Source organism: Lacerta agilis, chromosome 3 (genome assembly GCF_009819535.1).
Source record: "Lacerta agilis isolate rLacAgi1 chromosome 3, rLacAgi1.pri, whole genome shotgun sequence".
NCBI lineage: Eukaryota > Metazoa > Chordata > Lepidosauria > Squamata > Lacertidae > Lacerta > Lacerta agilis.
The window spans coordinates 55,849,589-55,861,922 of NC_046314.1; the positions used below are offsets into that span (position 1 = coordinate 55,849,589).

General features: G+C 44.5%; 1 protein-coding gene across 9 annotated transcripts in view; it reads left to right on the forward strand.

Moving 5' to 3' along the window:
* The first annotated feature begins 4,496 nt into the window (after positions 1–4,496).
* Positions 4,497–12,334, forward strand: part of L3MBTL3 (L3MBTL histone methyl-lysine binding protein 3) — a 56,827-nt gene continuing 48,989 nt past the window's right edge. For 2 of the 9 annotated variants that reach the window (XM_033143770.1, XM_033143761.1), the window contains exon 1: positions 4,497–4,647. In XM_033143770.1, the coding sequence (XP_032999661.1) occupies positions 4,556–4,647 (92 nt within the window). In that variant the 5' untranslated portion in view covers positions 4,497–4,555. Of the gene's footprint in view, positions 4,648–5,077; positions 5,176–5,508; positions 5,685–5,994; positions 6,025–6,143; positions 6,339–6,460; positions 6,564–6,662; positions 6,765–7,020; positions 7,075–12,334 lie in introns of those variants that run through there. The other 7 variants (XM_033143763.1, XM_033143764.1, XM_033143767.1 and 4 more) reach the window with 7 other exon arrangements.

Genomic DNA, 12,334 nt, shown 5'->3' on the forward strand with positions numbered 1-12,334 from the left:
AAACCCCGCAACCTTCCCCTCACCACACTTAAAAGTGTCTTTCCACACCCTGAAATTTGAATTGCACGTCACAAACCCACAGTTTCCAAAGTAGTGTGAATCCATTATAGTGGCCAGCTGTAAGGACAAATTGGGAGAACTGGATAGGGGGATGATTCTCCCCTGTAAATGTTCCCTATGGCTACTTTGTCCAGCAGCCTCAACTGAGTTCTGCTTTGGGGGCCTTGTTGAGTAAGAAGAATGAATACCACTGTGGGGACATTTTCAGGAAGAATGAATGAGCACGGTAGGATCCAGCTTTTCCCTTTTCATCACCGATTCTTATTAGCGACCAGGGGTGCCAACTTGAATAAAATATTGGGGGGCCCAGGTAAGCCCCACCCCACATAATCAATCACATGACACAGTGCACACACACCATTTGAATGGCAATGCCCATCAACTTTGGAATGCTGGCCCTCTAAAATATTTTATGGGGGCGAACCCTCTTGGCCGGTAGAAGTTGGCTCCTATGCCAACAACTGCCCACACAGTCCCTGCATTAGCACTGCAACACGTGGTTATTGATTATACAGTGGTACCTCTAGTTACGGACTTAATTTGTTCTAGAGGTCTGTTCTTAACCTGAAACTATTCTTAACTAGAGGCGTGCTTTTGCTAATGGGGCCTCTTGCTGCTGCTGTGCCGCCCGCACACGATTTCCGTTCTCATCTTGGGGGCAAAGTTCTGAACTCGAGGTAACTCTTCCAGGTTAGTGGAGTTTGTAACCTGAAGCGTTTGAAACCTGAGGCATTTGTAACTCAAGGTACCACTGTATAGGCCATTGCCTTATTCTGAGTTGAATCATTCGGTTTGTCTAGTTCAGTAGTGAGTGGTTCTCTGGAGTTTCAGACAGTCTTTCCCAGCCCTCTGCTTGAACATGTAAAAGAGAAAAGCACAGGATAGAGGGGGGAAATCAGGCAGTAAAATTTTAGGTGTTTGCCGGTGGTTTAAAACCTGTGTCCCACCAGGTATCATTGGACTCCAGCTCCCATCAGCCATAGTCAACACTGAATGGTCTGAGAGGATGTAGGCTGGAGTCCAACATCGTCTGCAGGGTCACATGTTCTCTTTTCCTTGTTTGAAAGTAGTTCTCCCATCCATAAAACACAAACATTTTAATGTCCTAAAGTGAACAAGTTCTGTAAGTTCTAATATAATGAGGCTGCTGACTGGTTCCCACCAATCTTCTCCTCCCAGTCTCCAGAAGTTTTGCACATGCTTCTAAGGTATTCATGTCATTAGAGCTTATACATCAAAAGGATGAATATGCATTGTTAAAGATGCATGTATGCCATTAAGCTGCTTTAAAACAGACTGAAGCATGAGGTAAGCTGCAAGATGAACATCTGATCCAGTGTTTTATTTACATAGGTATGTAACATCTGATCCAGTGTTTTATTTACATAGGCCCTACATGTGTGTGTGAAATGCTTGCTCATGATCCCCAACAATTGCTGTTCAGAGATACACTGCCTCTGAAACTGCAATTACGACTAGCCATTGACAGGCTTGTCCTCCATGAATTTCTCTGGTCCTCCTTTAAAGCCAGCCATTGGAGTCCATCACCACATATTGTGGAGCTGCTTCCATAGTTGGTGCACTGTGAAGAACCTTCATGTGCCTGTCCTCCAACATTCAGCTTCATGGAATAATATTAGGTTCTTGTATTGAGAGAGAAGAAATCCTTCTCTCTATAGACCTTTTCCACATCACGCATCATTTTTCACTCTACTAGGCCTCCTTACTTCACAATTTTTGTAAACTAAACAGCCCCAAACAGTCCCTTTCCACAAAAGGGAGTTGCCCCAGGCCCTTTATCATTTTGGTTGCCCTTTTCATAATGTCTGGGGAGAGAAAACGAAATGAAACAACCACAACAGAAGAGATGTGAATTGGCCCTAAGTGCTAGTACAGCAAAATTAAGCTAGGCAAATGAGTCCTTGGAGGGAAAGTATGATTTTGTCAGACAAAATTAAGGGAATCTTTGAGATAGGTTTGAAGCACTTTGCATTTAGGATGTGTGTGTTTTTTTAACAAGTGACATTAAGAATGCTATGCAGCCCTGTCATTTGTGAATATCTATCATTACATAAAATGACTGTACTAATCTGGTTTCAGGGTCAATGTACCTCAATAAAGCCATATAAATGCAATACTTGATTAATGTGATTTGCAAGTAAAACAACATGTATTTCTTGAGATCTCCCTTTTTCAAATAACACAATATAGCTGCACAAAAGTAATCAGGGTCAACAATATCCACAATATAAGTTACAAAATTGGACACATATAGTATGTGGGGTCTAACAGGCCCCAAAGTTTTTTAAAACATTGCCACCAGCAAAAGAAATATTTATGTTACCGGTAATTTATGTTTCAATTTATCCACATTTCTGTTGTTTTCTTACATTGTCCATGTTGTCAGTATTTAACTGAAAACATTGTTTTGTCAGTACTTAATTGAAAACCTCAGTAAACAAACAGTAAAATAAAGTAGCATAATGTGCCATTAACATTCATATAACTTAATTATAACAGTCACACAAGTATAACAGTGCAATAATTACAAGTTGTGAATTACCACTAACAACAACAAATCTCACAGACCTTGCAGTCATATCACAAAGCACCTACGCAACCTAAATCACCACATTTCACAACTAGGTGAGCAGAGCAGACAAAACAGTTACATGAAGCACCTCATTGCTGTGATCTTCTGCCATTGTGTCAACTGCAGAGACCACACCTCCTCCTTTTCTTGCTGTCAGGAGTGGCAGGCCTGACCAGTTCCACGGCTGTATTTCTTGAAAGTCCAGGGAAGGCTCAACCCATGGTTTCATAAACTCTAGGTCTACTAAACAAGAACAACTTGTGATGTTCATGCCACCGTGGGTTGTTCGGCTTTCAGACAATACATTAGAAAAAACTCCACTGGCCACTGTTTGATCAGATGTTTGGAAGTGTATGCATAGAGTGTCTGGCCACTGGTCCAGAGCAGCTCATCTGCCAGCCTGGGCCTTCAAATCTGCAGAAGAATAGGCACCTCAGCATCCATTATTCACTGTGTGACAACACAGAGCAAGGCCTTAAAGAGCTGGGCCTTATGGCTTCCTGCTTGTGGAGATACAGTTGACTCCCATATTACGGTACCGGCTTTTACTGTGTAGAGTGTTTCCTTCAGGCCATTGGGACTGGCTGAGCTAATAAATTGTCTTTTTGTTGCAGCTTAGTTCTTTTTATGACAAGTATTGGCTTTATGTTATGTTGATGTGAAGCACTATATCTTAATGTAATGTGATATGCTGCCCTGGGATTCTTCAGATTGAAGGGCTGGTTATTAAATTTACTTATTTATTTTGACAATGTATATACCACTTCATTACAGTTGTCTCTAAGTGGTGTACAGTGAACTCAACAAATATAATATAGATAAAAACCAACAAAAAAACCCAGTAAATAAAGAAATGCCTTGAATGCCTGCTGATGTTTTTTATGGTTTTTTGTTTTAGTCTTCAGTAAGTCCTGGTAGTTCAGCAGGGAGGGGACCTGTCTGATCTCAGCTAGAAAAGAGTTCTTCAAAATTGGGTTCACAATACAGAATGCACAACTTCTGCTGGATAATATGGCTGTGCATCCATTAATAGTGACTCCTCTGAAAGACACAGTGATATAAGGGATATGAGGAACCAGGTGGTGCTTGAATTATCTTGGACCCAGCTTTGTAAATTAATATGAATACCTTGAACCTACATGTGCAGTGCAATAAATAAATAAAGAACAAATAAGTGGGTGAAGACTACCTAGAACATAATAGTTCTGGAAGACTGACACAAAGTTTTATTTTTTCCCCTCAATGCCATTGACCCCACCTGTTGACAGAGGGTTAACATGGGGTATATAATACGGAAGAAAGCTATTTTTTAAAAATGAGCATGCATTGTAGAAAATGCAGTTTTAATTTCATACTAGATATGGGAAGCGTAAAAAAAAAAACCCTTCCGGAATCTTTTTAGTATATGTTTTAAAATACAGTTTATATTTATTTTCAGAAAATTCACCCTTTAAAAAACACCACCCTTGGGGGCTATGTTTTAATTCCCCCCTCCCAAACTCCTAATATGGACAGGCTGTCCTGCTTTAATTTTCCTTGATGCCAAGCACCATAGTTAACAACTGATTCTGCTACCTCTGGAATGAAAAGTAATTAGAAAGAAAGAAAGAAAGAAAGAAGCCTCAAAATAGGGAGAGACACTTCAGCTGCTCCTTCTTCCCCTTCACGTTGCCATTATGATGTGTGAGAGAGGAGATACCGATGCACCTCGGAGATGCTTCTTTTGTGGTTCGGAGGAGAAAGAGGGAGAGATGGGGGCGGCGGCGGCGGCAGACGTGATCCTCGCTGCTACCTTTCCCAGAGGCTGAGGCACAGCAGCGAAGGAAGAGCAGGCACCCCGGCGGCGGCGGCGGCGGCGGCAGCAGCAGTTTCCCCTTTCCCCGGCCCTGACTCTACGGGCGCATGCTCACTTGTGCCCGCAGCCCTGGACCATATTTGTCAGGACTCCTCGAGAGACGGAGAAAAAAAATAATAGAGAGAGAGAATTTGGGGGGGTAAGGAAGCGCCTGGTTCCGACCTGATTGCTAACCCATTAACTGCAATGCACAACGCCGAGGGGGGTTGCCTTGTTTCCATTGCCTCCCCTTTGGCTGAAGATGAAAGTTAAGAGAGAGATAAAGGGAAGCAAGCGCACCTCCTCTGCCTCCCTTATGAACCGGGAGGAGGAGCGCGCGCGCGAGGGGGGGGGGGGTGGAAATAGAAGAGAATTTTCTCCATAAAGGTGCGGGAGGGGGGGGGGGACGCGCGCGCAGAGGGAAGAGTTCCAGCACAGCTTCTCTCGCCCAGGGGATGGGACCCGAGGTGGCGGGGGAAAGTGGCCCGGTCCCTGCGAAGTGGTGGCCGGGGAGTGTGTGGGTCGGCCACGGGGGATTCCTTCCCTAAAAAAAAAGAAAGAAAACCCTAAGTGCGTGAGAGTGAAAGAGGAACAAAAGAGTGGGCGAGAGAGAGAGAGAAAGAAAGAGAGAGGTGCCTTCGGCGTCCGCGCCCCCCACCCCGCCAGCTTCTTCCCCAACATATGACGGGTAAATTGTGGGGAGAAAAGGGAGGAGGTGGAGGCTGGAGCGGCGGTGGAAATGAGGAGGGCATTTCGCAGCCCCGCACGTCTTGGCGGGCGGAGACCGGCGGGGAGCGGGGGGGGGCGGGCGGCGGCGGTTCTGCGGCGTCCTGCTGCCCCGCCACTGGGGAGCCGGCCCGGGTTTTTTTGACACTTCCCCGGGAGTGTCTAGGGAAAGGGGACGGCGCCGCCGCCGCCGCCGCGACGGGGATTTGGGGGGCGAGAGGGGTGCGGGTTGCGGAGGAGCCGCCGCCGCCGCTCGCTCCGTTTTTGTTTACGGGGTTCCCTCAGCCGAGGGGAGGGATGGAGGCTGGAAGCGCGCGGGGAGGAGGAGGGACGGACTTTTCCCACCCAGATTTGGCTGCAGCGGGATATACCGGTTGCATGTGTAACGTGTGTCGTGTCTCCCCTCCTGGAGAAGGGAAGCGGGGGGGGGGGAGGCCTGCTCGGATCAGCGCGCACGGGCAGCTTCTGAGGGTGTGTTTCCCCTTTTTCTTTTTCGTCAAATGATTATTATTATTATTAATACTGTTTCCCCTCCTTCTTGTCTCCCCTTTGCAGCTTCTGGACTTTGTGTCGGGCGGGCGCGAGCGCGCGCGGCGGCGGCGGCGTGTGCATGTGTGTGCCGATATATAGAAATATAATACTGAGCTCCCCAATTCCGCCATTTTGGGCAAACTTTGCACACGCACGCACACACCACACGCGCAGCAGAGACGCTCCTCGCAGTTAGGAGTGGGAGGGAGCGTGTGTGGAAGGGGGGGGGAGGGAAACTCTCGCTCCCCGTACATGTCTTCTCACTTAAGTGTAAACATAGGGATTGGGGCAGCAAATAACCCCCCGTGGGAGATGCGGGGATTTTTCTTTTTTCTTTTGCGCGCGCGTGTGCCAGTGAGGGTGGGAGAGAGGTGTTTGCATCACATGAACGTGGCTCGTGTGAATTATGCCAAGCTAGCAGCACACCCGGGTTCCTAATACTCTGCAACAACGCCGCCCGCTTGCTTGCCTATATATTCCCCCGCTTCCTGTAGTAGCCCTTTACCCATGATGAGCTGCAAACTGACACACTTGTTCCAAGCTCTTCGTGGGGGAGATGGGAAGGCGCTCGGCCCAAGCTCCCCATAACCGAGGGTCCGTAAGTGTGTGTGTGTGTGAGGGGGAACTAAAGCCTGCTCTGTGGCATGTTGATGTGGAAGATAACAGGAGGTGCGTGGGTGGGTGGGGGGTGTTCTCCCGGAGCCCCCTCCCCTTTTATTCTCACACGCGCGCACAGCAGAAGGAGGAAGTGGGTGAGGAGAAAACTTTGAAAGGGCCGAGCCAACTCCAAAGGGGACCTTCTCAAGCGCCTGGCTAAGGGTGGGTGAAAGGGGCCGGGCTGAGGAGACCAGAAACAGAGAGAGAAAGGAGACGCCTTCTCCTCAAGGAGGGTGATTTCTCAAGAGTTCTGGAAAGAGAACTAATCCGGAGAGGGAGAAGAACCCAGAACCGTTTCTTCTCCCCTCGGAAGAGAGAACAGTCCCGGCCCTTCCTGAAAGTGGGGAGTGCGGGAAGAGAAGGGTAAAAAAACAAAAAATGTCTCGAGTTTGTTTTAGGCAACCTCCCCTTCCCGGTTTCCGTCGCAGGCTCCGTAAGAAAAAAACGGGACCCGATTAACAAACAAGAGCAGTGCCTTTCTCTTATTATGCAACTTCCTCAGCCGGGGCACCCGGTCTCTCTCGCTCTCTTTTTCTCTTTCTTTTCCTTCCCACACGCTTATTATACACCTTTTGCTCGCCGTGCCTCGCCGCCCTCCCCTTGGGCATTTCCTTTCAGAGAAAGTGGAGGCATCGAGGTTATTTCAGGAGCCCCCTCGGAAAGCTGGCTCGCGGTACTTTGTGCTCTTTTTCCAAAAGAGGCGAACGGAGAACCTGGGCAGCGGGCTGGGGGGAGTAACCCCTGTTTTGTAGCCTGAAGCGTAGTTTGAATTAGTAGTTTTTGTTGCAGTGGCTTCGTTGCACCGGGAAGTTGCATGTGAAGGACCTGCGCCTCTCTTCGACCCCTTCCGCCGCTCTTCTTAATTTTAGGAGGGGGCGGGAGAGAGAATATGTAGTATCCTGAGTGATCACAGTGTTCTCCAGAAAAGTTTCAAGTGCAGCAAAATACACTATTCCAAAACTGGCCAAGGAGGGACCCCTACTGGTGGAACGGAGGTATCCACCCTGGGGATGAAAGTTCAAATTCTGGCCTCCAAGTTTTGCTGTGATTGTACTTCAGAGTTCATAAATTGGTGAGGTATATTCCAAAGGAATGGTTTGAAGATACGGTTTTTTGCTGCTTTCCCCTTCCATACCATTTCTGTTATTACAATGTTTTCTGATCTATATGAAACGTAGATATATAATGAAGAATGTTTCTTAGGATTATTATGAGACTAAACTCTTTCATTTTGAATACCCAATACCGAACGTAATAAACACATCTGATAGTTGTGAAGATGAGTGTATTAATTTCTCCCCCCCTTCACATCTGTTTCCTAAAAGCTTTAGATCAGTCAGTTTCACTTTCCTGTCTAGCGCATTTCTGTTGATACAGGACAACTTCAGATCGACTTTGGCTGTAATTAAATAAAAATGAGGTTTTTCAGTGAATAGTTTTATGATAACTGTAGGATTTTCTTTGCAGGCATCTGCTATACTTTATTCAAGTTTCTTCTGATGGAGGAATTGTTGGTTGCTAGAAGCATACCACATTAAGGTGATAGAAGGGCCTGCAGAAATGATAAGTCTTAAAATTAATTTAGGAGACCAGAATATACAGGGGTATGTTTCAGATGTGTGGATATGGAAAGCTGAGAAGCCTCCCTCACACATTGGATGGCTTGTAGAAAACAACCCACAAGCTTGGACTTGCTCCTAGACTAACCTAAGGCTAAGTTCATAGCTTTAAATAAGATTCAGATATTTTTATGGCAAAGAAGAGCCACACATCCAGGTACCTCTAAAGATATTGGAAGTTCCCACCCCAACAATATGTATTAGTGGTAGAAAAGGAAGGTCTTTGAACACTTCTCGTGTACAGCATTCAAAGATGCCCTGCATTCTGGCTAATTTTGATAAAAAATACCTGTTTCCGACTCACCTCCTAAGTCCATCTTTGTTTTTCTGAGCTAACTATTTTAGTCAAGATTTTGTTTGTGATTGCATAAGGAGTAGGATCTCTGCTTTTGTAAATATTTTGAGGGGGAGAGAGAAATGTGTATGGAAAGGTGTTATATGCTGTTAATGTTCGTGTAGCCAAATTCAAGGTGGAGTATCTCGTTTCAGTTTGCATTCCTGGATAGTGATAAAAGGGAGTTTGTCACCTCAACTCTGTGGCTCCGTTGCTTTAAAAAAAATACCCCTATATAGTAGATATAGTGGGGTTCTCTTTCCCTTGTGTTTTATTGGTTACATCCTAGTTCATTTTAGCTTTTGGTGGTGCAGGAAGTATTGGTTTCTTCTGGTAGGGGACTGCATGATTGTATCTTCACTTGCTTTCTGCAGTATACTGTTAAATGAATCAAACAAATGACATTAAGATAGCTTTTTCACCTCTTTTGACATATCTCTTGGGAAGTTTAGAGCTGTACTTAGTTGGTGTTTATAGCACAGCTGTCATTTTGAAGTCAGCTTTATTTAATCACTTTTATAACTGTACATATGACATTCCGATCATTTTTCGGAAAGAGGAATTGTTGTGAGTACAGTTTGGTGTTTATTATGCTGTATGGGTCTGGCACTTAGGCTGTTACTGAGTTTAATTGGGCAGGCTTCTCCTGATGTATGTTGACAAAGCAAGTTTTCTGACTGATAGTATGAGTTTATTTCCATTAACACATCACCTGTTTGAAATTATGAAGACAGGTTGTTAAAATAGTGTACAAAATATAGTGATTAATGAACACGGAAAGGATAAGCAATACACTTTCTCATTTAATCCTTCAGGAACAAGGTAATCAGCTGAAGAGCAAGTCTGTGAGCAGTGCAATAATTCAGGAAATGAGATGTTTCAAAACAAAACAGTCTTGTTAAAATTATACAAAAATGTAAGTGCTTTCCATTGGGTACTCCATTGGATTTCGCAGGAAGAAAGAACAGGCTGGAACTGAATGCCGAGTGCAGAAACTAATGGTGATCCAATGGCAAATAATTGTTAAAATTTGCATTGACCCCCCCCCCCCAAATATATTGTTTCAGTCTTGATAAAACTTGGTATAAAGTTAACTATTACAAGGTGGCAGTGACACACTACCTAGCTGAAGTAACTAGCCATCGCTTGAGGGGCTGTCTGGTTTCCTGTGTTTCCAATGCTGAGTTGAAGTTGTTTGCATGTTAAGATGGCCTGCACTGAAAAATTATTTGCAGCAGCGTTACTACAGTAGAAATCTATGTTAGACTTTTTCCTCAGAGTGGAAAACATTTCCTGTCACAACTGTAAGCATTAGAAAAATATGTTTCTATATAAATCTACTTCTGATTTAGTTATTGCATGAGTAAATCCACCCATCTCTCTCTCTCTCTCTCTCTCTCCCCCCCCCCCCGTTTCTTTGCTCCAGAGGTATTTTGGCTTTACCAAAAGGTGGAAACTAAAGGGACCTTGAAGGAAGACTTCCTTGCACATCCTAGGGCAGCATCTTCCTTAGCTTCTGTAAGCCTGAGGCATGTGGGCACCGTGAAAAAAGAATGACATCAATGGTAGGGATGGGGGTGGGAGTTTCGTAAGTGTTAAGGCCAGAACAGCACCAAAATAAAGTGGGGCGACCTGCGTTTTCCTTAGCTGAAACAGTTACTTCTCCTTGTTGGCTATGCATGCTCAAAACAATTGGATATATGTGCAGCAGGACTCTCTAAATAGGACGCTACCTTGTATTGAGATAGACCGTTGGTCCATATAGCTCAGAATTGTCCACAGATCGGCAGAGGTTTTCCAGTGTTTCAGGATGGGATAATGCCCTGCTCTACTTAGGGATGCCAGCAATTGGACTTGGGATATTATGCATACAAAGCAACTGTTCTTATACTGAGCTATGACATTTTCAGACTTACTTTAAAGTAGTTTTCTGCTGAGTTTTAATGGATATTGTGGACCTTTAATGGACCTTCCCACCCCCCCCAGTCAGACTTGTGATTGTTGCTGATTTGTGTTCAACCAGCATTTTGAATATGTTTTCAATTTGTCTTATACTTTTATGAGATTTCATTATTGTGTTTCTTTAACGTATTGCTGAACATGGAATATTTCAAAGTGAAAATTTTTGAGAAATTACTGTACTTTTCCGTGTATAAGACAAGGTGTTTTTTTATTCTAAAATAAGGTTATAAATTGGTGGGGGGTATTATACAAGGATACGGTAGTGCATATGCGGGACGGGCGATTGGTTGCAGCTGTAAGCAGGAGCTTGTCAGTGGCAATTGGGTGGTTGAAGGCAGCTGCTTAGGATTGGCTGCTGGTGCAACAATTTTGTGACTGATTGGTGGTTGCGTCAAGGGCTGCTGCGGATTGGCAGGCACTTGTTCTCTTCTGCAATGCGTGAGATTTGCAGTGATGGGTGAGTGATTTTCAGGGCGTTCCCCTCCAAAAAAGTTCAACAACTCTGGGCCATCTCCCCCCATTTTCTTAATTTGGGTTCCCCAAAAGTAGGGGGCATCTTATACATGGGAAAATATGGTATGTTAAGAAAGGCTCTGGCTTTAATGTGGATAATGTCATTATATAGTTTAGTCACTAGGTGGCACTTGGTATAGTGGTGGAGTCAAGATCCACCAGTTGCTGTTCTGTTATTGTTTAACAGAGGCAATAAAGTTCTTATCTAGCTTCCTAACTGGTGTTTCATCTAAGGCTTAGTAACAGTTTATGGCAAACTCACTATGTGTAGATTGCGGACTTACATGTACACACATCTGAGTCTAGGATTGCAGCTGCAGCATACAGTTAAATCTATCGTTTCAACAGTCTTTTTATAATTTTTATGATATTTGCTATTTATAGATACTTCTTTCATTAGTTAGTCTTACTACCTTTGCAGAAGAATGTTTAGATTTGAATTTCCAAGTTCTTTAATCTTTTCTGTATTCAAGTCCATTTTAAAAGGAGGGGGTGCTTTTTATGTCAAATATAATGGGCTCCAAGAGAAGATACACGTAAAGGCAATTATTTCTGTGACAATGTGTTAATTTTTTTTAAAAAAAGATCAGCTGTCATGTGCTTTGGCTGCACCAAGTATCCTTCATTCTACCTCTAGCACATTTAAATAACCATATATTAGAAATTGATGCAAGGAGAAGTAGGGCTCTGTCTGTTACTTTCAGATAAAAATGTATATGGTTCAAATGTTTTCAGGTTGCATGCTGTGGGAAGGGAAAGTTATTACTTCTCCCAAAGTTTCAGGTGGCTTTAAAAAATTAAAAATAAGCAATACAAACTATTAAAACATTGCAGTGAAATGAGCACAAACAGCTTTTGATGATATCTACATTAATCTGCATTAATTAGCAAATGACATCACTTTACATCCAGCCTAAACAAGAGTTCTGGGGAGCACAAGAGTTTGCTCGCTATTTTGTGACACTTTTGTTGGTTCTTATAAGGCTATTGCTTAGCTCTGATTTTCATTTTAACACAAAGAGTTGCCATTGGTGTAGAAGAGGCCACCAGATACAGTCATACCTCGGGTTACGGCCGCTTCAGCTTGTGCGTTTTCGGGTTGCACCGTGCCCCGAACCCGGAAGTACTGGAACAGGTTACTTCTGGGTTCGGCGCTTCGTGCATGCGCAGAAGCACCAAATCGCAACCTTGCGTGCGCAGGCACGGCGCTGTGGATTACGGACGCTGTGGGTTGTGAACGTGCCTCCCTCAGGGATCGCGTTCCCAACCCGAGCATCCACTGTACTGTAAGAAGAGAGTCGTAATTGCTTTTGGGACTCATTCACACAACCATTTGTCTCATGCCTAGAGAGTACAGATCTGAGTGGTTTTCCGCTTGACCTGCAATTTTCAAGCATGGGTTTGAGCGGTTTCCCCCTTGCTCCTCTCCTTTCCCAGGGAAACACCCTTTTTAAAAGCTAAATCAGAGCCCATGTCAATCCAGAGAAAACCTGATTTGCCGAGTG